Consider the following 27,615-nt stretch of genomic DNA (forward strand, 5'->3'; position numbering starts at 1 on the left):
ATAATCTGTCCCCATCCTAATCTGTCCCCACCCTACCGCTGATAATTTTCTAACTATAGTACACAATCGGACTGGTTGTAGGAGAAGCTTAAGAAATAGAGGAAGGAGAGAAACAGGACATTTGTAAGAAACATGCACCGAGCAATATAGTATCCTTAAGGACAAGTTTCCAAAAAAAAAAAGTCGACCCAGATGTTTTGTTATTGTCCTACTTACACAAGTCAAATGACCTCAGAAGCCCAAGATAAAGTGGTCACTTACCTGTATTATTCTCAAAGTCCAGGTAAGTGTCATCTGCAGATTAAAGCAAAGCTTCAGAAGAGTTACTGGTTAGCGGCTTGTGGAGAAGTTTGGACTCAGACGGTAGATCTTCATCGACGGTGGTATTATTGGTAGACAACACATCATGGATAGCTATGAATTCCTCATGGCCTATAGACATCAACTCAAGTTCACTAGGACTGATTGTTGGCACAGACTCAAGTGCAATCAAGTTTCCATTAACTGGGGGGCTACCTGGGTGAGGGTCTTCAACCAGAATGACTTTCTCGGCATACACAATTTCAGATACGGGAGATGGGCTTCTTACAGGGGATGCAGGTGAGCTTTCAGAGGGAAGGCAAGGAGATGGAAACTGATGGTGGAGAACTTCTTCTATAAGAAGGATGGGTAGAGACTGTCCATCATTGGGTTTAGCATCAGAGCCTGATGTGTTGTCGAAAGGGCAGGTAATCACTGGTGGCGATTCGGATAGTGCTCCCTCACTTGTTAAAATATCAGGTAGCGGCTCCTCACTGGGAATGCAGAGTAATGGAGTGCTATTTTCATCAGTGTCGAATAATTGGGTATCCGGGATATTTTCAGTGGAAGGAGGTGAAGACACTAAAAAAGTCTCTATGAATGGAGTATCTTCCTGGACCTTATGTGGTAAAGGTTCAAGGGAACCATTAGTGGTGATGGGTGAAGACTCTTCTATAGATGAAGACTCTGAAAGGTCAGTTTGGACATGGTTGGGTTGAGGCTCTGTTGGTGGTGCTGGGGGTGGCTTTTGTGGTGGAACGTCGGCTTCGGCATTATTCAGTTGAAGTTCCAAGGAACCATCAATGGGGACCGATGAAGAATCTTGTACCAGAGATTCTGGTGAGCTACCAGTAGAAGGAGCTGCAGCCGTAGACTCTGGAGATTGAACGTCTCGTGTGGGATGTGAATCGGAGGCATGCACAGTGGTCAAGAGAGAAGATGGAGATGATCCTTCCAGCACTGGACTGTCTGCTTGGATGATACGTAAAATGTGTCCTAAGACATTGTCAGCCTGGTCATTCTTCAGCTCAGCAAGACTTTCTGTGGGAATGGATGAAGTTAAAAGTAAGACCTCTGGTTGCTGTATATCACTTTGTATACTATTGGATTGAGAGATGGAGGAGTCTTCATTGGGTAAAGATGAGGATATAGGTAGGAGCTCTGCTAACTGAATATCACTTTGCATATCATTAGGATGAGATTCGGAGGAACCCTCTGTTGGGATGGATAAAGCTAGAGGAAAGACCTCTGGTTGCTGTATATCACTTTGTATACTATTGGATTGAGAGACGGAGGAGTCTTCATTGGGTAAAGATGACGATATAGGTAGGAGCTCTGCTAACTGAATATCACTTTGCGTATCATTAGGATGAGATTCGGAGGAACCCTCTGTTGGGATGGATAACGCTAGAGGTAAGACCTCTGGTTGCTGTATATCACTTTGTATACTATTGGATTGAGAGATGGAGGAGTCTTCATTGGGTAAAGATGAGGATATAGGTAGGAGCTCTGCTAACTGAATATCACTTTGCATATCATTAGGATGAGATTCGGAGGAACCCTCTGTTGGGATGGATAAAGCTAGAGGAAAGACCTCTGGTTGCTGTATATCACTTTGTATACTATTGGATTGAGAGATGGAGGAGTCTTCATTGGGTAAAGATGACGATATAGGTAGGAGCTCTGCTAACTGAATATCACTTTGCATATCATTAGGATGAGATTCGGAGGAACCCTCTGTTGGGATGGATAAAGCTAGAGGTAAGACCTCTGGTTGCTGTATATCACTTTGTATACTATTGGATTGAGAGACGGAGGAGTCTTCATTGGGTAAAGATGACGATATAGGTAGGAGCTCTGCTAACTGAATATCACTTTGCGTATCATTAGGATGAGATTCGGAGGAACCCTCTGTTGGGATGGATAAAGATAGAGGTAAGACCTCTGTTTGCTGTGCATCAGTTTGGCTAATTGTTTGCGATTCAGAGGAACCCTCGGGGGGTAAAGAGTAAATTAAAGGTAGAAGCTCTGCAACCTGTATGCCAGTTTGTATACTACTGAGCTCAGATTCGAAAGAACCTTCTATAGGCAGGGATGAATATAAAGGTAGGAACTCTGCTAGCTGTAGGTCAGTTTGTATATCACTGGATTGAAATTTGGAGTAGTTCTCAGTGGGTTGAGGTGATGATCTGGGTAAGACTTCTGCTTGCTGTAGGTCAGTTGGCCCTCTATTGGGTTGAGATTCCGAGAAGTGCTCAGTGGGTAGGGGTGAAGAACCCGTGAGTGGATTGTCCGCTAGAATATCATTTAGAGAAGGCTCAGAAGAATTTGTGATTTGAATTGATAGAAGAGAAGACTCTGGAAATAGAGCGACAGGTTCACTGTGCTCAGGTTCAGAGGAAAATAATAAAACCGGTGATGACTCCAATAATTGAATATCTTCTTGGATAGTATTCAAGTGAGAATCTCTCGGACTCTTGGTAGAGGATTCTGGCACACCATAAATCTGAGGTTCTTTTGAGTTCTTAGTGGGAAAGGATGGAGAGACGAGTGAAACTTCCACTAATGGAGCATCAGCTTGGACAGTATTTAGTCGACATCCAGAAGAGCCTTCATTGATAACAGATAGTGGTTCTGTCAAAGGCTCAGCTTGGACATTATTTAGTTTAAGCTCCGTAGAATCATCAGTGGTACCAAATGAGGGGTCGGGTAAAAAATCAGCTTGAATATCATTTGACTGAGGTCCAGAAGATCTCTCAATAGGAAGGACTGGAGGAACAGGCGAAGGCTCTACTAATAGGATGTCTGCTTGGCCTTTATTTAGTTGAGGTCCAAGGTAAGCTTCGGTGGTAATAGATTGGAGCTCAGCTAAAGACTGAGACTGGATAGTATTTGATTGAGGTTCGGCTAAGCTCCCAGGAGGAAAGGATGAAGATACACAAAGAGGTTCGATTAATGGAATATCAGCTTGGACATTTAGTTGAGGTCCAGTAGAGTCAGTGGTTGTGGTGGTAATGGTTGATGATTCTGCTAAGGACTCTGCTTGGATATTACTTAATTGAGGTTGGGTTAAGTTCTCAGATGGAAAGCCTGAAGATACAGGTAGACGGTTTAATGTTGAGATGTTAGGTCCAGAGTAGCCTTCACAGGAAAAGGATTGGGGTTCCAATAAAGACTCATCTTGGATATTAAATAATGGAGGTTCAGATGAGCATTCAGGATCAGAGGATGAAGATCCAGATAGAGGTTCCATTAATGGAATATCATTTTGGATATTTCTAAGTTGTGATCCCGAAGATCCCAGTGTGGTAATGGATGAAGGCAATGGATTATCAGCTACAATCTTATTTGATTGTGCATCGGTTGAGCGCTCACTCATAAGGGATGAAGACAGGGACTCTACTAATGGAATATTATCCTGGATGTTACTCACTTGAAAACCAGTAGATATAAGTAAAGGCTTTGATTGAAATTCATCTGAAAGTTTAATGGGAATGGTTGAAGACTGTGGTATGAGAATATCTGTTTGGATATTACTAGGGTCAGACTCGGCTGAGATTCCAATGTCACGAGATGGAAATTCAGAAGGATATTCCAGCAATTGAGGTTCACTATTTTGATTATAGAGTTGAGACCCGGAAGAGCTCTTAGCGCTAAGCGACAAAAATTTTGTTGGAGAGCCTATGGTTGGACTATCCACTTGGATATTACATGGTTGTAATTCAGATGAGGACTGAAAAGCAATGGGTAGAGATACTGACAATGACTCTGGAAGTAGATCATCACTAATGAGGTTATTGGGCTTACTCTCGTCAGGAGACAACACTTTGGTTTGATTATTGCTGGATTCAGATTTAGGGGAGCTCCTGCTGGGAAGGCTGGAGGATGTGGAAGACAACCATGGTAGAGGAATATCGATGTTTAGTTCAGATTGTGGTGAGCTCCTACTGCAAAGGCTGGAAGATGTGGAGGAAGAACATGGTAGAGGAATATCGGTGGTTGGTACAGATTGTGGTGAGCGCCTACTGGAAAGGCTGGAAGATGTGGAGGAAGAACATGGTAGAGGAATATCGGTGGTTGGTACAGATTGTGGTGAGCGCCTACTGGAAAGGCTGGAAGATGTGGAGGAAGAACATGGTAGAGGAATATCGGTGGTTGGTACAGATTGTGGTGAGCTCCTACTGGAAAGGCTGGAAGATGTGGAAGAAGAACATGGTAGAGGAATATCGGTGGTTGGTACAGATTGTGGTGAGCTCCTACTGTGAAGGCTGGAAGATGTGGAGGAAGAACATGGTAGAGGAATATCGGTGGTTGGTACAGATTGTGGTGAGTTTCCGCTAGGAAGGCTTGAGTATGTTGAAGCAGACCATGGTAGAGGAATATCGGTGTTTAATTCAGATTGTGGTGAGCTGATACTAGGAAGGCTGGAGTATATTGAAGACGACCATGGTAGAAGAATTTCGGGTCTTTGTTCAGATTGTGGTGAGCTTCTGCTAGGAAGGCTGGAGGATGTTGAAGAAGACCATGGTAGAGGAATATCAAGGCTTGGTTCAGACTGTGGTGAGCTCCTGCTGGGAAGGCTGGAGGATGTGGAGGAAGAACAGGGTAGAGGAATATTGGGGTTTGGTTGACAGTCTGATGAGACTTTCTCAGGAAGAACCACAGATTGAGTTAAAGACTCTAAAAGGTCAACTTGGTCATACTTGGGCTGAGGTGTAGAAGACTTATAGACCGGAAGGGAATCCAATAATGGCACAGGGACTACTAGTGGAGCTTCTGTTTGAGTCGAACCAGGCTGTGGATCAGGTGGTCTTTCTGACAGGATGGAAGTGAATACTGGTAAAGGCTCGGTGACACGTGGCTGATACCCAGGAACACTGTCAATAAGGGGGCGGGGTGATACTGGTAAGACTGAGGCTCTAGATGAATAGGGAGTGTAGGGAATTGGGGCTAACAAAGACACCAGAGAGGTCGATCCGATAGGCATTTTGGGCTCAATTGATGAGTCGGTGGATAGGGCGGTTTCATTAGTGAGAAAATTGACGTTTAAGGTCCGATCTTGAGTGGTCAAAGCAGAAGACAAGACCTGTCCAGTCGGAGAGGGTGTCATAATTTCTGCACCAGATGGAGTAGCTGACGGTGTACCCCGAAGAACAGATGGAGGGATGGGTACTGCTGTTTGTGTAGTCAGTGGGGATGCCGGTATTCTGACCTCTGGGATTGGTGAGGGATAAGTGAATGCAATTTCGGTCATTGGAGAGGACACGGACACTGTGGCCTTTATTGCGGTCAGTTTTTCGCCTGTGAAACTCGTTGGAGATTTTGCCGCTTTATTTAGGACTTCCTGCTGCTCAGGACGAGATGTTGGTGGAGAGTCCACTGGCACCAGTTCAGCTCGGTACAAACCGCCTAACCGGGCAGGAGCTTGGCCACTATGGCAGTCTTCATGGTGTGGTCTTTCCTGTACATTGGTGACTGGGCTGGCAGCGCTGTGCCCCGCTGGGCTGATGGTTACATATTCGGCTCTGAAGGGTGCATCACTAGAGCCAGGGCTGGGGGAGGTGTGGGAACTGTGAGGAGGTGGAGGACGTGGAGGAGCTTCTATGACTTTTGTCGGGGTCATCCGAGAAGCAGTTATCGGAGGTGGGATAAAGGACGGTAAGGAATCCACCTTTGGAGATGGACCAGGCAGGGGAGACTTGGAGAAGATGAAGGCAGGGGAACACGGCTGAGGGATGCTGGGGGAAATGGCCCGGAAAGAATCTCTCTTTTGGAAACCCTGGAAGAAGGTTGGACTTCTGCTTGTGGGCGTCAGGATGGATTCCGTCACACTGCGCTGATAACGGGGCGTCGTCCTGTGGAAGAACCCTGGAAGAAGAAGAAAATAATCAAATAAGACCTGCAAAGGCTACCGGACTCAGCACAGGAGGGCAACTTATCCCCTCCCCCACGATGGCCCTCCTTCTCTTTAAGTATCACTATGGTGGCCAACGGAGGAGGGTACACAAGGGTCACACTTCTCTTTGCTGTGGAGCGCAGGGGTCTCTATAGTCACATGAACCAGCATCACCTGCCCGTTCATTATGTGATGTCATATGTGATGTCACACATGTAGCACTTTCGTGGTACTCACCTGAGGAGGCTTTCGATGGGGAGCTGGGTGTGGATGGAGGAGAGAAGGAGGTGGACACAGAACGGTCATTCTGACGAAAGAAGTCCCGAGGGTGCAACGATCGGCCGGACACCAGAGCAGCAGCTTCCTGTGGGGATATTATGGACAATACCATGGTTCATGTCCACCCTGATTAACTGCAGAGATGGTGGGGGATGTGTGCTGCACACCTGTTATGGCACCATATAGTAACAGAAATTAGATACAGCGGGATGATCTCCTCATTCTGTATTGGGTGGGGTGATCGATGAGGATCTGCTGTCACCATATAGAGTGGGGAAGGGCTTAACTCTGGAGTCACTCACCGCGGCCATCTCAATAGACTGACTGCGCCTAAAGCGGCCCTTCAACTCCTCCTCGTATTCCTTCTGCTGCTGAGCCTGCAACATAAACCAACCTTCCACATCAGTCCCATGGTGGGAGGTAAGAGCTCCTGAAGAAGCGAAGGAAACAGTGCAAGATAAAGATATGTGTACAGAAGGAAAGAGCTCCTGAAGGAGGAGAGTGGGAAACCCCATGGGAGGGGCAGGTCAGAGAGCTATGCACAGAAGGAAACAGCCCGTGAAGGAGGAGAGAGGGAAACCCCATGGGAGGGGCAGGTCAGAGAGCTGTGTACAGAAGAGAAGGAAAGAGCCCCTGAAGGAGGAAAGAGGGAAACCCCATGGGAGGGGCAGGTCAGAGAGCTGTGTACAGAAGGAAAGAGCCCCTGAAGGAGGAAAGAGGGAAACCCCATGGGAGGGGCAGGTCAGAGAGCTGTGTACAGAAGGAAAGAGCCCCTGAAGGAGGAAAGCGGGAAACCCCATGGGAGGGGCAGGTCAGAGAGCTGTGTACAGAAGGAAAGAGTCCCTGAAGGAGGAGAGAGGGAAACCCCATGGGAGGGGCAGGTCAGAGAGCTATGTACAGAAGGAAAGAGCCCCTGAAGGAGGAGAGTGAATCCCTTATGGTGAAACATGGAGAAATGTGTACAGAAGGAAAAGGCAATTGGCAATGGCCAGTGGGGAAGCTTAGAAAGAGAGCTATGTACAGAAGGAAAGAGCCCCTGAAGGAGGAGAGAGGGAAACCCCACAGGAAGGCCACGACAGAGAGATGTGAAAGGCAGTAAAAGCCCCTGCAGGGGAAGAGAGGAAATGCATGAAGAAATGTGCACAGGCAGTAGAGCCCCTGCAGGAGGAGATAAACACTGCAGGAGAGGCAGGACAGAGAGATGTGCACAGATAGTAAAAAGCCCCTACAGGTGGAGAGAGGGGAAACCCTACAGGTGGAGAGAGGGGAAAACCCTACAGGTGGAGAGAGGGGAAAACCCTACAGGTGGAGAGAGGGGAAAACCCTACAGGTGGAGAGAGGGGAAACCCTACAGGTGGAGAGAGGGGAAAACCCTACAGGTGGAGAGAGGGGAAAACCCTACAGGTGGAGAGAGGGGAAAACCCTACAGGTGGAGAGAGGGGAAAACCCTACAGGTGGAGAGAGGGGAAACCCTACAGGTGGAGAGAGGGGAAAACCCTACAGGTGGGAAGACTTGACGAAATCTGTACAGTAGGTAAGAGCCCTGCTAGAGAGATGGAAACCCCACAGGAGGGGCAGGACAGAAAGATGTTTACAGGAGGAAAGAGTCCATGCAGATGGAGAGTGGGAAACTCCATGAGAAGGGTAGGACAGAGAAATATGTCCAAAAAGTAAGAGCCCCTGCAGAAGGAGAGCGGGAAACCCCTTAGTTTGATAGGCATAGTGAAATTTGTTGGAGGAGAGAGAGAATAGGGGCAACAGTGAATCTGCCCGTCTTAGATCCTCCTCTCACCCATCTCTCCTTCTCAAGCCTCCGGCGCTCGGCCTCCGTCCTTGCCTGCTCCTTCCTATACAGATACAGGGGGCAATGCTGATCAATCCAGGAACCCCACCATGACACAATATTAAATGTGATAGGATTAGATACAGTGGATATGCTATAAATCATGGTAAGATTAGATACAGTATTACCCATGATCAGATGCTGTATCACAAGTGGTTATATCCGCTATCCCAGCAGTTACCTCTGCTCCTCCACCAGCCTCTCCTTCTCCTGGATGCGGCGATCTCGCTCCTCTTCCTCCAGCCTCTCTCTCTGGATCCGGTCTCGCTCGAGGCTAAGCCGCTCTTCTTGCAGCCTCATCCGCTCCATCTCCTTCCTCCGCTCCTCTTCTCTCTGCACAGCAATCAGTGTCACCTCTGTATAATAGGGTCACTGGGTCACCCCATCAGGGGCACAGTACAAGGATGGGTTCACCTTCTTCTATATTGGTTGATACAAGGACTCTACGGCCCCAGAGTCCTCCCAGGAGTGGCCCGATCCCATCCACGGACACTCACCTCTGACCTCTGCCAGAACGCCTCCCTCCTGCTGATCTTCATTTCGGCCGCCGGGTTCGTCTTCATGTAGTTTGTACCCTGAATACAGCATTTTATCAGAAACTACTCCATAAAGCATCCCGAGATGCCATCCCACCAGTCTAACTAGTCCCACCAGTCCAAGGTTTCCTACCAGTCCAACTAGTCCCAACAGTCCAAACTAGTCCCACCAGTCCAAACTAGTCCCACCAGTCCAACTAGTCCCACCAGTCCCCTTAGTAATCCCTTTAGTCTGATCAGTTCAACCAAAGCAGGACTTACCACCACCTCACGAGAACCGGGGATCCGGGGTCTCTGGAAAGCCCTTGCAGGTGGTGGTACCCGGCTCAGAGCCTGTGCAACCTGCTCCTGGGTGACATCCTCAACCTTCTGGGCGCCCAGTAGCACATTTGCCTCCTAAAGGAGCAGAAAGAAGACAGGATGGGGTCAGCCAGGAAGGTAGAACCTCACATTCAGGACGAAAATCACAACAAAGCAATCAAGGAGAACATCAGACCTCAGTGTCCACCACTCATCTGCCATGATGGGTCGCTACCCTAGAGCCCACCAAATACTGAAGAACCTCACCTTGAAGAATCTGCGGATGGAAGGAAGATGCTGAGAGGTGACTTCTCTCCGAGAGGCATCCACGTTATCCCCGACCTGCCGAGCACAGAAACCATAGGCATGCGTGAGGGTGGAGACCCCACTATCAATGCCCCCCACTGTGTCACTCAGAACCACCAACCGCAACCTCCATCATGCTAATTCTATCCACATGACCACCACTCTCATCCCAACTTCCTGTCATGGAGGTCGGGTCTTGGGCTCCTCATGATCCAGGCTATAGACCCACATGATGTACGTCAATATTGGGGTGCATGCAGTGGGACTAGTGTTTGGGGTACACAAGAAGAACACAGGCAACAAGTTGTGGTTGGTCACAGTTGGAGTTCACTACCTGTGGTGAGTGGTCTATGTTCTGGAGCACACATGTATGGGGTACGTACCCAGTGAATGAGGACGACCCGCTGCACCCCGGTATTGGGGTCATTGACTCGGCACAGCCCATACTGGACGAGGTTCTTACTGAATCTCCTGGTCAGTTCATCCAGACCTCCCACTGCAAGATAACACGTATGTTACTGGGCGATAGCCATTAAGATCAGGAGAAGACCCCACCGTAAAACATCACATAGATCACACACCTCCATAAAACACCCTCCACAATACACCTTCCATACATCACACACCTCCATAATACACCCCCATACATCACACATCTCCACAATACACCCTCCATACATCACACATCTCCACAATACACCCTCCATACATCACACGCCTCCACAATACACCCTCCATACATCACACGCCTGCACAATACACCCTCCATACATCACACGCCTGCACAATACACCCTCCATACATCACACGCCTCCACAATACACCCTCCATACATCACACGCCTCCACAATACACCCTCCATACATCACACGCCTCCACAATACACCCTCCATACATCACACATCTCCATAATACACCCTCCATACATCACACGCCTCCATAATACACCCTCCATACATCACACATCTCCACAATACACCCTCCATACATCACACATCTCCACAATACACCCTCCATACATCACACATCTCCACAATACACCCTCCATACATCACACGCCTCCACAATACACCCTCCATACATCACACGCCTCCACAATACACCCTCCATACATCACACGCCTCCACAATACACCCTCCATACATCACACGCCTCCACAATACACCCCCATACATCACACGCCTCCACAATACACCCTCCATACATCACACGTCTCCATAATACACCCTCCATACATCACACGTCTCCACAATACACCCTCCATACATCACACGCCTCCACAATACACCCTCCATACATCACACGCCTCCACAATACACCCCCATACATCACACGCCTCCACAATACACCCTCCATACATCACACATCTCCACAATACACCCTCCATACATCACACATCTCCACAATACACCCTCCATACATCACACATCTCCACAATACACCCTCCATACATCACACATCTCCACAATACACCCTCCATACATCACACATCTCCACAATACACCCTCCATACATCACACATCTCCACAATACACCCTCCATACATCACACACCTCCACAATACACCCTCCATACATCACACATCTCCACAATACACCCTCCATACATCACACGCCTCCACAATACACCCTCCATATATCACACGCCTCCATAATACACCCTCCATACATCACACATCTCCACAATACACCCTCCATACATCACACATCTCCACAATACACCCTCCATACATCACACATCTCCACAATACACCCTCCATACATCACACATCTCCACAATACACCCTCCATACATCACACATCTCCACAATACACCCTCCATACATCACACACCTCCACAATACACCCTCCATACATCACACATCTCCACAATACACCCTCCATACATCACACGCCTCCACAATACACCCTCCATATATCACACGCCTCCATAATACACCCTCCATACATCACACATCTCCACAATACACCCTCCATACATCACACACCTCCACAATACACCCTCCATACATCACACGCCTCCACAATACACCCTCCATACATCACACATCTCCACAATACACCCTCCATACATCACACGCCTCCATAATACACCCTCCATACATCACACGCCTCCACAATACACCCTCCATACATCACACATCTCCACAATACACCCTCCATACATCACACGCCTCCACAATACACCCTCCATATATCACACGCCTCCATAATACACCCTCCATACATCACACATCTCCACAATACACCCTCCATACATCACACGCCTCCATAATACACCCTCCATACATCACACGCCTCCACAATACACCCTCCATACATCACACATCTCCACAATACACCCTCCATACATCACACGCCTCCACAATACACCCTCCATACATCACACGCCTCCATAATACACCCTCCATACATCACACATCTCCATAATACACCCTCCATACATCACACGCCTCCACAATACACCCTCCATACATTACACGCCTCCACAATACACCCTCCATACATCACGCATCTCCACAATACACCCTCCATACATCACACATCTCCACAATACACCCTCCATACATCACACGCCTCCACAATACACCCTCCATACATCACACGCCTCCATAATACACCCTCCATACATCACACATCTCCATAATACACCCTCCATACATCACACATCTCCACAATACACCCTCCATACATTACACGCCTCCACAATACACCCTCCATACATCACGCATCTCCACAATACACCCTCCATACATCACACGCCTCCACAATACACCCTCCATACATCACACATCTCCACAATACACCCTCCATACATCACAAGCCTCCATAATACACCCTCCATACATCACACGCCTCCATAATACACCCTCTATACATCACACATCTCCACAATACACCCTCCATACATCACACGCCTCCACAATACACCCTCCATACATTACACGCCTCCATAATACACCCTCCATACATCACACGCCTCCACAATACACCCTCCATACATCACAAGCCTCCACAATACACCCTCTATACATCACAAGCCTCCATAATACACCCTCCATACATCACACGCCTCCACAATACACCCTCCATACATCACACGCCTCCACAATACACCCTCCATACATCACAAGCCTCCACAATACACCCTCCATACATCACACGCCTCCACAATACACCCTCCATACATCACACGCCTCCACAATACACCCCCATACATCACACGCCTCCACAATACACCCCCATACATCACACGCCTCCACAATACACCCTCCATACATCACACGCCTCCACAATACACCCTCCATACATCACACGCCTCCACAATACACCCTCCATACATCACACGCCTCCACAATACACCCCCATACATCACACGCCTCCATAATACACCCTCCATATATCACACACCTCCACAATACACCCTCCATACATCACAAGCCTCCACAATACACCCTCCATACATCACAAGCCTCCACAATACACCCTCCATACATCACACGCCTCCACAATACACCCTCCATACATCACACGCCTCCACAATACACCCCCATACATCACACGCCTCCACAATACACCCCCATACATCACACGCCTCCACAATACACCCCCATACATCACACGCCTCCACAATACACCCTCCATACATCACACGCCTCCACAATACACCCTCCATACATCACACGCCTCCACAATACACCCTCCATACATCACACGCCTCCACAATACACCCTCCATACATCACACGCCTCCACAATACACCCTCCATACATCACACGCCTCCACAATACACCCCCATACATCACACGCCTCCACAATACACCCCCATACATCACACGCCTCCACAATACACCCCCATACATCACACGCCTCCACAATACACCCTCCATACATCACACGCCTCCACAATACACCCTCCATACATCACACGCCTCCACAATACACCCTCCATACATCACACGCCTCCACAATACACCCCCATACATCACACGCCTCCATAATACACCCTCTATACATCACACACCTCCACAATACACCCTCCATATATCACACACCTCCACAATACACCCTCCATACATCACAAGCCTCCACAATACACCCTCCATACATCACAAGCCTCCACAATACACCCTCCATACATCACACGCCTCCACAATACACCCTCCATACATCACACGCCTCCACAATACACCCCCATACATCACACGCCTCCACAATACACCCCCATACATCACACGCCTCCACAATACACCCTCCATACATCACACATCTCCACAATACACCCTCCATACATCACACATCTCCACAATACACCCTCCATACATCACAAGCCTCCATAATACACCCTCCATACATCACACGCCTCCACAATACACCCTCCATACATCACACATCTCCACAATACACCCTCCATATATCACACATCTCCACAATACACCCTCCATACATCACAAGCCTCCATAATACACCCTCCATACATCACACGCCTCCATAATACACCCTCCATACATCACACGCCTCCACAATACACCCTCCATACATCACACGCCTCCACAATACACCCTCCATACATTACACGCCTCCATAATACACCCTCCATACATCACACGCCTCCACAATACACCCTCCATACATCACACGCCTCCACAATACACCCTCCATACATCACACGCCTCCACAATACACCCTCCATACATTACACGCCTCCACAATACACCCTCCATACATCACACGCCTCCACAATACACCCTCCATACATCACACATCTCCACAATACACCCTCCATACATCACACGCCTGCACAATACACCCTCCATACATCACACATCTCCACAATACACCCTCCATACATCACACGCCTCCACAATACACCCTCCATACATCACACATCTCCACAATACACCCTCCATACATCACACGCCTCCACAATACACCCTCCATACATCACACATCTCCACAATACACCCTCCATACATCACACGCCTCCATAATACACCCTCCATACATCACACGCCTCCACAATACACCCCCATACATCACACATCTCCATAATACACCCTCCATACATCACACGCCTCCACAATACACCCTCCATACATCACACATCTCCACAATACACCCTCCATACATCACACATCTCCACAATACACCCTCCATACATCACACATCTCCACAATACACCCTCCATACATCACACTCCTCCGTAATACACCCTTCATAATACACCCTCCATACATCACACACCTCCATAATACACCCTCCATACATCACACACCTCCATAATACACCCTCCATACATCACACACCTCCATAATACACCCTCCATACATCACACGCCTCCATAATACACCCTCCATACATCACACGCCTCCATAATACACCCTCCATACATCACACGCCTCCATAATACACCCTTCATAATACACCCTCCATACATCACACTCCTCCGTAATACACCCTTCATAATACACCCTCCATACATCACACACCTCCATAATACACCCTCCATACATCACACACCTCCATAATACACCCTCCATACATCACACGCCTCCATAATACACCCTCCATACATCACACGCCTCCATAATACACCCTCCATACATCACACACGCCTCCATAATACACCCTCCATACATCACACACGCGTGCACTTCTCGGCCTTGGTGCACACATTTATTCTGTCCTACAGCCGGTATTACAGCGCACTCCCCGGTTTGACCAACAGGGTCAGTCCTCCCCAGGGATGTAATGGTGATGAACGTGGTGTGCAGGATGTGATGGCTCCGTGTGTAACACATAATAGACAGGGTTGGTCGGGGTTCTCCGCTCCCCACCAGCACTGATCACCGCCGTCCTTCTTGCCTGCTCTTCTCCACCTGTCGGGAACATCAGCGATCTTGTACAGTAAATGGTTAATGTCCGGGCAGCTCCTCAGGGAATGAAGGGGACTTGGCGGCTGATCTTGATGTAGAACACAGCCGTGGTGCTGAGCGCTCCGGCTCTTCATTATTGTAAACTATCATGTCATTATGGGGTATTTCATGGAAGCGGCCATTATAAATCTATCCGTTACACAGAGACAATCCTGGAGGAGATCCCACAGAGTCCACATACACATGAGCACCAGATCTCTACAACCACCAGGTCAAGAAGAAGCAACTACCCCTCTCCACCCAGAGATCCACTAATTATAAGGTGCTATCATGGCTGGGATCCATCAGTGAACATGGCCAACAGAGAAGTCCCTGCACCTCGGTACAGGTGGACGAAACCTTCCATTGAAGCTGTGACCCGACAACCCAATGAGTGCGGCTAACTGTTACAGTCCTTCGGGCCGTACAAGATTACGGACCCCAGTGGTAAGCAGGAGCCATCCACAGCGCTTCTCAAAAGACCCTCGTGACAACACTGGGGAGGTGGTCTCTCCCAGACTCTTGTGTGAAGACCTTTGGTATTTTAGGTGAGTGGGCAACGGATGAGGTGACGACATCTGTGTACGTTCCCTCCTTGCCGCGCGCCACCTTCCTGCCTCGTACTCTTCCGCATGTTACCTTCCTGCCTCGTACTCTTCCGCATGTTACCTTCCTGCCTCGTACTGTTCCCTCCCTGTCCCTCACCGCCTCACCATGCATTTTCCCCCAGCCCCTTGCTCCACTGCATGTTCCCTCGTCAGTTCCATGAAGGACCACATTCTCATAGACTTTTTTGGATGCTCTTCGTCTGAGGTCTCATCTCTCATGTCCGGGGCATCCCCGGAGACTTTTTTTGAATGCTCTTAGTCTGGGGTCTCATCTCTTGTGTCCTAGATATTCCCAGGGACTTTTTTTTTGGATGCTCCTCACATGAGGCCGTCATCTCTCATGTCCTGAACATTTCCAGGGACTTTTTTGGAAGCTGCACGTCTGAGACCTCATCCTGTCATGTCCTGCAGATTCTGGGAACTTTTTTTTAGAAGCTCCTCATCTTTCGTGTCTGTTACATTCACAGGGACTTTTTTTGGAAGCTGCTCGTCTAAGGCCTTGTGAAGACACGGGGTCTTCCGTGGGCGTAACACTACTCAGACAACACAGGGTGTGGGTAAAACAGTGTGGCATTGCTTTATTGAACCACAAAGCGGACAATTAACAGATAAAACAGTCCCAGCAAGTACCCAAGATGGTGCAAGTTACAGAGTCCTCACCCTTCCGCTGGCCCGCCGGGAATAAAGTAGCTGCGATTTTAGGGCTTCCAGGGCCAGCTACCCCCACCAGTGGCACCCCGCTTTTGGTGGGGCCCCAAAGAGAGGAGGTAATAACAAGCTTAGGAAACTAGCCGAGAGGAGTTAGGTCTGGGGCCAGGTGACCCGATTGTCCCAACCTGGATTCTTCAAGATGTCTCTGAGGGTTCAGCAATGGTCAATGGAGCCGATCTGCATTCCTCCTAAGCCGATATGCTGTAGAATGACACTGACTGGAGGCAGAGACCCCTTTTTATAGATCACAATTGTCCTTGCAGCCATCATTCACAGGTCAAGGGTCAGGGATGAAGGTGGAAGGAGCTCATGACTCATTGTTTGAGCATTTAATCAATTTGCATAGTTTGTCCTCCATTGCTCGGCAAATCAACAACTCCCTGGGCTGGCATAATACGTAATCAGCATATTATCAAACAGTATTGCTCCATGACCCTATCATGCAAGATTTGCAGACAATAAGTTTCAGTACATCTTAACTCAAGTGTCAACATTCAGGATTATTCAAACAATAGTCTGTGTTAATCAACCAAAGATGAAAACAGGTTAAAAAAGTCAACATAAAAATAAAGGTATATTGCTCTTGGCCATCAGAAAGTATGTCTGACATAATTAAGAAGAAAAGCTGCGTTGTCACAGGACTCATCTCTTGTGTCCTGCACATTCCTCCTCCTAACCACATTATTAATAAATATATTTACCATAGCATGAGATGAAGGCAACCGAGGAAGAGGGATTAAATGACACTGACGGGAGAACCGGTCAAAAATAACCCAAATAACGGTCATACCTGCGCTGAGGCGGAGAGATCCGTAATGAAATCCATTGAGATGTGTGACCAGGGTCGGTCCGGGATAGGAGAAGCTTACCAGCTTGAGCGGACCGTGGTACCTTTACTCCTGGCGCACACCTCACAGGACTGGACAAACGCCTCAACGTCCTGACGTAAAGAAGGCCACCAGTACACACATCTAACCAAATGCGTGGTCCCCTTAACTTCTGGGTGACCAGCCAAAACAGAATCATGACAGCTCTGTATAAGGTTAACGGGCATAAACAACCCCTACGGGGTGTCTGTAGGGGCCATATGTTGTGACTTGACTACTTCCCATTCGACGATGGTAGGAACCACCATTTTCGGGGAAAGAATAGGGGATGGACTAAGCTCCTCTTGCTGGAAGGGGCACAGGCTCCGAGAAAGTGCATCCTCATGAGTATTCTTAAACCCAGGAATAAAAGAAATGGAAAAAAAATTGTAAAAAAAAAAAACAAGGCCCACCTAGCCTGCCTGGGATTAAGCCTCTTGGCATTTTCCAGGTAAAGTGAATTTTTATTGTCTGTGAGGACAACGAACAGATGTCTGGCCCCCTCCAAAAAAATGCCTCCATTCCTCGAAGGCCCATTTAATGGCCAACAACTCCCAGTTACCTACATCGTAATTTAATTCTGTGGAAGAGAATTTCCTAGAGAAAAAGGCACAAGGCCGAAGGTGGGTGAATGAAGAAGACCCCAGGGACAATACCGCCCCCACTCCCTCGCAAGCTTACAGTCTATGAGGAAATAGGGGGGGGGGATACAAAACGTAAAGTGTACATATATTGTATAATACAGCCATAATATGGTAAATAGGGTGAGTACATAGCACTGCACGACCTGGTTGCCAGCCACTATGTGCACAGTACAGACAGAGGCTAGTCAGTGCATGGATGGGATGAACATGTATTTGATGAAATTTTAATATGGGCCAAACTGGGACAATTAGATAAGTGGCTCTTGGGTTGGACCCAATCCCGTATTGCTACCACCTTGGCAGGGTCCATGAGAAAACCGGCAGGCGACAAGATCCCACCCAGAAACCCAACCTCCTCCACCTCAAAAGAACATTTGGGTAAATTAACATAGAACGAATCATCCTTGAGCCTACTGCGGAAAATACAAACACCATGATCCTTGTGGGACTGCACATCTCTAGAGAAAATAAAAATATCATCAATATACCCAATAACGAACGGCCCTAAAATACCACTAAAGATGTCATTAACTAAAGCCTGAAATACAGCAGGGGCATTACATAGACAGAATGGCATGACAAGATACTCATAATGCCCTTTGGGCGTATTAAAAGCGGTCTTACACTTGTCCCCCAGCCTTGAGACGGACAAGGTTGTAAGCCCCTATAAGATCTAACTTAGAAAAGATCTTGGCTCCAATAAGTTGGCTAAACAAGTAGGGGGATGAGAGGAAGGGGATACTGGTTTCTCACAGTGACCTTATTCAAGTCCCAATAGTCAATACATGGCCTAAAACCACCATCAAAGAAACCAGCTCCCACAGGAGACTTTGAGGGACGGATGAAACCTTTGGAGATGTTCTATCGAAGGTAATCTCTCATAGCAACCCTATCAGATTCTGCGAGATTACAAATTCTACGCTTAGGCAGGGGTGCTCCCCCCCCCAATCAACTGTATATCACAATCATAAGGCCGATGTGGTGGTAATACCAAGCTTCCCTCTTCAGAGAATACCTGAGTGAACTCTTCACCTGCTCCCACTAAGGAGAGGGGGACTTTTGTAGAGCCCTTACCATGAGCCAATAGCGGGGTGGCTGGGCACCCCAGCTACAGTTGGTTCAAACACACTGTGACGGCACAGCATTTAATCTTAAGTATGCAGCCGTTAATTCAGTAGGCCAGGAGACAACCGCTATTATTTTTATGTTGACTTTTAATTTTAAGTTTTTCTTTGGTTGGTCAAGAAACACAGACTGGATGTTGACACTTGAGTTGATATTTACTGCAACTTATTGTGTGCTAACTTTTCAAGACAGTGACGCAGGGTCATTGAACAATGATGTTTGCTAATATGTTGATGTGACGAAACAGCTTCTAATCTTAAATCAGCCAGACGTCTAGATTTGTTAAGCCAAGAGAAATGCACTATTGTGTTTGTGTTGACTTTAGAACTGGTGTGTGTTTCTTTTGGTGGGTCAAGAAGGACAGATCAGTATTTGTATAACCCTGAATGTTGTCTTCTCTTTGTTCTGAAACAATGATGTTTGTTACTATGCCAATTGCATATTGTACTAAGGCCAGCTAGATGTTTATTTACAAGAGCCCCCTGATATACCAACTATGTAAATTGATCAAAGGCTCAAACAATGAGACCTGAGCCCTGTGGAATAATACCCTCCCTAACCCTTGCCCTGTTGATGTGTACTTGGAAGAACAAATGTGAACTATTTAAAGGAACATATGACCCTGTAGCAGGCAAATTTGAAACAGAGAATTGAAAGAGACAGGGAGAATCAAAGATCAGACTCTCTTCAGACCATCAGCTTGGTAGCATGGCTTTATCCAAAGAGACACAGATTTGGATTCTACATGATTCAAGCCTAAGGGTATATGGCCCTGACTGAAAAGTTACGGATCTGCTCCATTGACCATTAGAGAGCCCATGGATACATTTGGGAAGACCAAGTTGGGACGATGAAGTCACCTGGCCCCATGGATATGTTGTTTGGGGTTGCCAGGTGGGATCCTCTGGCTGCCTGGAACTCATGGAGACATTCGGAGAAGCCAGATTGGGGCTAGCCGGTCATCTGGCCCCATGGAAACTCTCAGAGAGGCCAGGGTGGGACCCTTGGGTTTCCTGGCCTTGTACCTCGAAGGACTGTCAGCTTCCTAACCTTGCCACTACCTCCTCTCTGTGGGGGCCCACCAAAAGCAGGGGCCACTGGATGGGACTACCAGGGCCAAAGACTGTGTAATGTTATACCATCTTGGGTATTTGCTGGGGCTGTTCTATGTGTTTATTGCCCGTTTGGTGGTTCAATAATGTATTGCCACACTGTTTTACCCTCAGCCTGTGTTGTACTGAGTAGTACTACGCCCACAGAAGACCCCGTGTCTTCACAGTTGATTACCATTGTATAAGTCCTTGTGGCTTGTTGACCTGTAGAGCAGTGGATGACAAACTAAGCTAATTAATTAAATGCTCAAACAATGAGAGATGAGCCCCTACCACCTTCCCCCTGACCTGTGGATGATGACATGAACCACAGATGTGGATATAAAAAGAACCCCTATACTTCTGAGAGAGGATTTTTACAAAATCACAGCCAAGAGAGACCCTTGAAAACAGCAACCAGGACACATGGCTCCATCAAGAGGGACACATATTTGACTCTACAGGATGTCAGCTTAGGAGACCACTGACCTAGCAGGAAGAACACAGATGTGCTCCATTGACCATCACTGGAACTCATGAATACATTTGGGGAAGCCATGATTGTGATCCTCCGGTCACCTGGCCCCGTTGATATGTACGGAGAAGCCAGGTTGGGACCATCCGGTCAACTGGCCACGTGCCTCAATGGACTGTCAGGTTACTAAGCTTGCCGCTACCTCCTTTCTGTGGGTGCCCACCAAAAGCGGGGTGCCCCAGGTGGGAGTAGTCGGCCCTGGAAGCCCTGAAGTCGCAGCAGCTGAAATCCCGACATGGCAGGGCAGATTCTATAATTTTGCACCAACTTGGGTATTTGCTGGGACTGTTCGAGATGTTTATTGTCTGTTTGGTGGTCCAATAAAGTATTGCCACGCTGTTTTACCCTCACCCTGTGTTGTCTGAGTAGTATTATGCCCACGGGAGACCCCCCCCCCCCCCCCCCGTGTCTCCAAACACACCAATAAACTATACAGGTAAGGCAGGGACGAACCTAGCAAACCAAACTTGGAAGGTAAGGGAGCATAAAAAGGATGTAGGACCAAGAGGGCACAATACACCAGAACCAGAGACAAATCCAAGAAACACTCACGAAGAACTACCAACCATACCACTGAATGATCAGCAGTGAACAAGAGGATATGGCGGGTTTAAGGATCCCTCTCATGGATCACCTGACACTGCTGAGGTAAATCCCAATCTCCACCCTCTGCCCAGAGAGACAGAGGAAGCGGTGAGGGGGGCGGAGAGGAAGGAACCTCCCACTACATACCTGAACCAGAAGACATAGCGTCCCATGTCTCCTAGCAACAGCTGGAGCTGGGGAACCCGCGTCCCGGGACCCCTCAATAGTGTCGGTGCGTCTCGCCTCCCAACCACACCATGCCCTGAGGCCGGAACCCTGGAATGGAGAACACTGGCAAGGCGGGGCCCCGTGCCGGCCCTTACCCCCGGATGCGGCACCCCACTCCTTCCCAGCTAAAATAAATGAGGTGATGTTAATGGAAGAACTCACTGCTACGATTAATTACACTAATGATCGTTTCTACATAACTTGGTTTTATTGGATGGAATCTAGAACGTTTTATTGGATGGAATCTAGAACGTTGGGTGACTACCTGGCCTTTATCGGGGAGAAGCATTTTGCGCTCTTTGGGCCCCATCTGGGAACACATTTTCATATTGCCTTTTCTCCCTTCCCCGCCGCCCCTTATTCTCCTGTTGAGCTTCTTCTTCTGCTGTTCTCCTTTCTGATTATTCCCTTTATTCTTCTCTTTTCTTTGTTAATTCCATGAAGAATTTTTGTCTGGATTGCTACTCTCAGCCTAAGCGACTATGGCTATGTATTTTCACATCCTGATGTTATTATTCTGTGCAGTCCGTAGGATTGGAGTAATCAGTTAATTTCTATGGTTGTTATTTCCTTCCCTCAGTGATTGTCTCTTTGTAGGTACCTCGGCATGGCTACTGCCTTGTGATTGTATGTCTTTATCTTTATTTATTGAATATATAAAAAGAAATGTTTAAAAAAAAAAAAAGAAGTTTACAGTCCATGGCGCAGCAGCTAATCTCCCTGGATATGGACACAGACACATAATAAAGCTAGACTGCAGTTTGCCAAAATGTACGTGAGTAAGCCAAAATCCTTCTGGGAAAGTGTCTTGTGGACAGATGAGACCAAGATAGAGTTGTTTCGTAAAGCACATCATGCTACTGTTTACTGAAAACGGAATGAGGCCTACAAAGAAAAGAACACAGCACCTACAGTCAAATATGGTGGAGGGTCACAGATCTTTTGGGGTTGTTCTGCTGCCACTGGCACTGGGTGCCTTGACTGTGTACAAGGCATCTTGAAATCTGAAGATTACCAAAGGATGGTTTTGGATGGCAATGTAGAACCCAGTGTGAGAAAGCTGGGTTTGCGTCCTAGGTCATGGGTCTTCCAGCAGGACAATGACCCGAAACATACTTCAAAAAGCCCCAGAAATGGATGGAAACAAAGCGTTGGAGAGTTCTGAAGTGGCAGCAATGAGTCTGGATCTAAATCCCATTGATCACAGGTGGAGAGATCTTACAATTGCTGATGGGAGAAGGTGTCCTTCAAATATGAGAGTCCTCGAGCAGTTTGTTATAAGAGTTGTCCAAGATGACAGGTGAGAGGTGTAAGAAGCTGATGGTTATAGGAAGCGACTGATTGCAGTCATTTATGCCAGAGGGTGCAACAAAATATAAAGCTGATGGTGCCAACAATTTTGTCCGGCCCATTTTTGGGGTTTTGTGCGAAATTATGTCCAATTTTCCTTTTATTCTCTGTTTTCCTATAAGTCAGAAGGAGACAGAAGCACGAATGCCGGGGAAGTGCAATATTGGAGGAAGACGTTGTTTACAGGACACTGTGGCCATTAGCAGAAGTCACCCGGTGGAATGTGCGGAGGGGACGCCGGTGTTTATATAGCAGGGTGGGGGGCTATGACTGGTGAACTGTCCCAGCTGTGAGTGAGGATGGGGGTCATGATCCTTCCTCCCAGAAGATTCCCAGGACAGGAGGCTGCAGGACTGTACTATAATGGGAAGGACTACTTAATCCCGGAAAAACAACGTCCCACTTCCCTCATTATTATCTTGTATGTGAGAAAATACTGAGCAGTTTCCGGGGATTGCATAGATGGAAAAGTCTACCCGCAGATTATTATAAGCATATATGACAGATGAGATGGATCGTAGAGGTGGGGGGGCTTGGATTCTCAGGAGATAAGATCCAGCATCCTCTTGGTTCATGCATATAGCGATGTAAATGGAGACAGTCATCTGTGGGTAGAGAGCGTCCACATGTACGAGAATAACCAAAGGAGCATCTAGACTCGTCAACTTTCCGAGGACATTTTTTTATTTGGAGCAGTGTGGGAATCTCAGATATTATCTGCACATTCTCACAGAGATTAATGAAAGCCATGCGTGGAGCAAGAGATCCCCAGTGCAGGAAGGGATGGGACCACTTGCTGGGTGATGGTCATAGACTCTTGGAGACTCACTAAATCGAGCTGGAGTAACACTAGAAACCATGGCTGCGTGCCTTCATTAAGCTTTAAAATCGCCCAATAATGCTAGAAAGCTGTTACCAACCACTGAAGACCCCATAAGGGGTCCAGCTGCAGCTACACGTGACCAGTTTCTCACAGACACATAGCTGAAGGTCCCCGCTGTGCGACCTCTAAGTGTCCATACTCTGGATGTGGAGTTGCAGGAAGGTCATGCAACTTCTCCAGAACACGCACAGAAAACGCTTAATGGAGACTCGTTGTTAGTGGCCTATAACCAAAAACCAGTATAGAATGGATTCCCTGTGTCACGTCTAGTGTAGGCCTGGGCGAGAAATTCACCACTGAGGCACTCTAAGGAGCCCAACAAGAGAATCGCATTGTCATACACGCACTCGGCATTGCCAAAGGAGCTCTCCATACCCACAGAGACATCTAGTCCTCCTTCATTGCTCTGCTAGAGGAGCTCTCCATACCCCCAGAGACATCTAGTCCTCCTTGATTGCTGTGCTAGAGGAGCTCTCCATACCCACAGAGACATCTAGTCCTCCTTCATTGCTGTGCTAGAGGAGCTCTCCATACCCACAGAGACATCTAGTCCTCCTTCATTGCTCTGCTACAGGAGCTCTCCATACCCACAGAGACATCTAGTCCTCCTTCATTGCTCTGCTAGAGGAGCTCTCCATACCCACAGAGACATCTAGTCCTCCTTCATTGCTGTGCTAGAGGAGCTCTCCGTACCCACAGAGACATCTAGTCCTCCTTCATTGCTGTGCTAGAGGAGCTCTCCGTACCCACAGAGACATCTAGTCCTCCTTCATTGCTGTGCTAGAGGAGCTCTCCATACCCACAGAGACAACTAGTCCTCCTTCATTGCTCTGCTAGAGGAGCTCTCCATACCCACAGAGACATCTAGTCCTCCTTCATTGCTGTGCTAGAGGAGCTCTCCATACCCACAGAGACATCTAGTCCTCCTTCATTGCTGTGCTAGAGGAGCTCTCCATACCCACAGAGACATCTAGTCCTCCTTCATTGCTGTGCTAGAGGAGCTCTCCATACCCACAGAGACATCTAGTCCTCCTTCATTTCTCTGCTAGAGGAGCTCTCCATACCCACAGAGACATCTAGTCCTCCTTCGTTGCTCTGCTAGAGGAGCTCTCCATACCCACAGAGACATCTAGTCCTCCTTCATTGCTCTGCTAGAGGAGCTCTCCATACCCACAGAGACATCTAGTCCTCCTTCATTGCTGTGCTAGAGGAGCTCTCCGTAACCACAGAGACATCTAGTCCTCCTTCATTGCTCTGCTAGAGGAGCTCTCCATACCCACAGAGACATCTAGTCCTCCTTCATTGCTCTGCTAGAGGAGCTCTCCATCGACGCTAACATTCAGTCCTCCATCACTGCTCTGCTAGAGGAGCTCTCCATACCCACAGAGACATCTAGTCCTCCTTCATTGCTCTGCTAGAGGAGCTCTCCATACCCACAGAGACATCTAGTCCTCCTCCATTGCTCTGCTAGAGGAGCCCTCCATAGCCGCTAACATTCAGTCCTCCATCACTGCTCTGCTAGAGGAGCTCTCCATACCTGCTAACTTTCAGTCCTCCATCACTGCTCTGCTAGAGGAGCCCTCCATACCCACAGAGACATCTAGTCCTCCTCCATTGCTCTGCTAGAGGAGCCCTCCATAGCCGCTAACATTCAGTCCTCCATCACTGCTCTGCTAGAGGAGCTCTCCATACCTGCTAACTTTCAGTCCTCCATCACTGCTCTGCTAGAGGAGCCCTCCATACCCACAGAGACATCTAGTCCTCCTTCATTGCTCTGCTAGAGGAGCTCTCCATACCCACAGAGACATCTAGTCCTCCTTCATTGCTGTGCTAGAGGAGCTCTCCATACCCACAGAGACTTCTAGTCCTCCTTCATTGCTGTGCTAGAGGAGCTCTCCATAGCCGCTAACATTCAGTCCTCCATCACTGCTCTGCTAGAGGAGCTCTCCATACCCGCTAACGTTCAGTCCTCCATCACTGCTCTGCTAGAGGAGAGCCCAATATAAGTCTGGTATATCAAATAGAAACTTGTGGAAGATCTATCCATACCCACAGACCTCCAGTCCTCCAGCATTGCTGTGCCAGTGGAGCTCTCCATACCTTCAGACGTCCAGTCCTCCAGCATTGCTGTGCCAGACGAGTTCTCTATACCAGCAGACATCCAGTCCATTGCCCCTCCATCAGTGGTTCATGAGGTGCCACCATTGTATTATTACATATAGTATACTATCCTTGGAGCCAAAGATAGTGCCCTTCTCAGGGGCAAATATAAAACTAGATCCAGAAAAACCCAGCAAACAATACGGTAATTGATATAAATATGGGGGATGCAACAGGAAAGCCACAAACACACAAGTCTTCTGCTTCTCACCTCCAGAGTCCAGCAGCTTCAGGCTCCATTTCTTCTCATAAGTGAAAACAGCCCTAAGGAGAAAAACCATGAAGATGTGAATGCATCCAGTGACACTGTGCCATGACCAGGGTGACATACATATAATGCATCCAGTGACACTGTGCCATGACCAGGGTGACATACATATATGTATAAGACACGTTAAGGAGATAGATAAAAAAAACAGATCAACAAGAGCCAGGACTCATTGGATTCTTTGTTTTCAGTTCTTTTCTGTGTACCCCAAAATTATCACCATCTTGACCAGACAAAACTCGTGACATCCAGTGAAGACTTCCCGACCACCGGGCAGGACTCCCCAACCGTCAGACGGGACTACAGGACTCCCCGACCACCGGGCAGAGCTCCCCTACCGTCAGACAGGACTTCCTGCCCATCAGACATGGCTTCCGACCATCAAACAGGATTACAGGACTCCCCGACCACCGGGCAGGACTCCCCGACCACCGGGCAGGACTACAGGGCTCCCCGACCACCAGACAGGGCTCGCTGACCACTGGACAGGACTACAAGGCTTCTGCCACACACAGTGTAGGAAAGACAAAGTGCGACACGAAGGGATGGGGAAAGGGAGCCCAGACACTAGGGAAAGGACCTCCTAGGCTGATCTGCAATCACCCTGTGTCCCCTACCGTCCCTATATTGGTTCCTCACCAATCGCAACACAGGAACCCATCCCTGTATTTCCCTAGCGCTTGGCCCTGGATAGGGAAGGGTGGGATGAGCGCTAGTCGATCCCCACTGACAACTAAAGACAGCAAGGAGAGACAGACATAGGGGAAGTAACTTAGCTTGAGTCGACTTCAGAGAGATGGCACACACGTCCTCTTAGCACCACAGAGGAAGAACTGCACTTGCTCCAAGCCTTCACAAGGGGTCATGTGAATATCACTGACACCTCTGTGTAGCAACCAAGAAGTATTCAAACACCCAGGTCTGATTGTCAATTAGAGCAGGAGAGAGGTAGCCGCTGGGTCCTAGAGTGAGACATCTAAGAAGGTGTCTGTTATGCCAAACGAAGAGATCTCCTACAAGTCACTGCAGTGCGACTGTCTGTCACATCTGACACACCCATGACAGCTTCCCGCCCACCAGACAGGGCTCACCGCCCACCAGACAGAACTACAGGGCTCCCCATCAACCAGACAGGGTTTCCCGATCACCAGGCAGGGCTATAGGGCTCCCCGACCACCAGACAGGGC

At 48.2% G+C, this 27,615-nt stretch overlaps 1 protein-coding gene across 1 annotated transcript in view; it reads right to left on the reverse strand.

Moving 5' to 3' along the window:
- Nucleotides 1-27,615, reverse strand: part of LOC141164679 (uncharacterized) — a 90,557-nt gene that overhangs the window by 1,973 nt on the left and 60,969 nt on the right. The window contains exons 2-11 of the mRNA XM_073650170.1: nucleotides 26,372-26,424; nucleotides 9,844-9,956; nucleotides 9,422-9,496; nucleotides 9,116-9,250; nucleotides 8,816-8,893; nucleotides 8,500-8,651; nucleotides 8,268-8,322; nucleotides 6,778-6,852; nucleotides 6,434-6,560; nucleotides 262-6,168 (exon numbers count right to left, since the gene is read on the reverse strand). Of these exons, the coding sequence (XP_073506271.1) occupies nucleotides 302-6,168; nucleotides 6,434-6,560; nucleotides 6,778-6,852; nucleotides 8,268-8,322; nucleotides 8,500-8,651; nucleotides 8,816-8,893; nucleotides 9,116-9,250; nucleotides 9,422-9,496; nucleotides 9,844-9,956; nucleotides 26,372-26,424 (6,730 nt within the window). The 3' untranslated portion in view covers nucleotides 262-301. The remainder of the gene's footprint in view (nucleotides 1-261; nucleotides 6,169-6,433; nucleotides 6,561-6,777; nucleotides 6,853-8,267; nucleotides 8,323-8,499; nucleotides 8,652-8,815; nucleotides 8,894-9,115; nucleotides 9,251-9,421; nucleotides 9,497-9,843; nucleotides 9,957-26,371; nucleotides 26,425-27,615) is intronic.

This window comes from Phyllobates terribilis, unplaced genomic scaffold (genome assembly GCF_046119375.1).
Source record: "Phyllobates terribilis strain yellow unplaced genomic scaffold, ASM4611937v1 Scaffold_1__5_contigs__length_1240528914, whole genome shotgun sequence".
NCBI classification, from domain to species: domain Eukaryota; kingdom Metazoa; phylum Chordata; class Amphibia; order Anura; family Dendrobatidae; genus Phyllobates; species Phyllobates terribilis.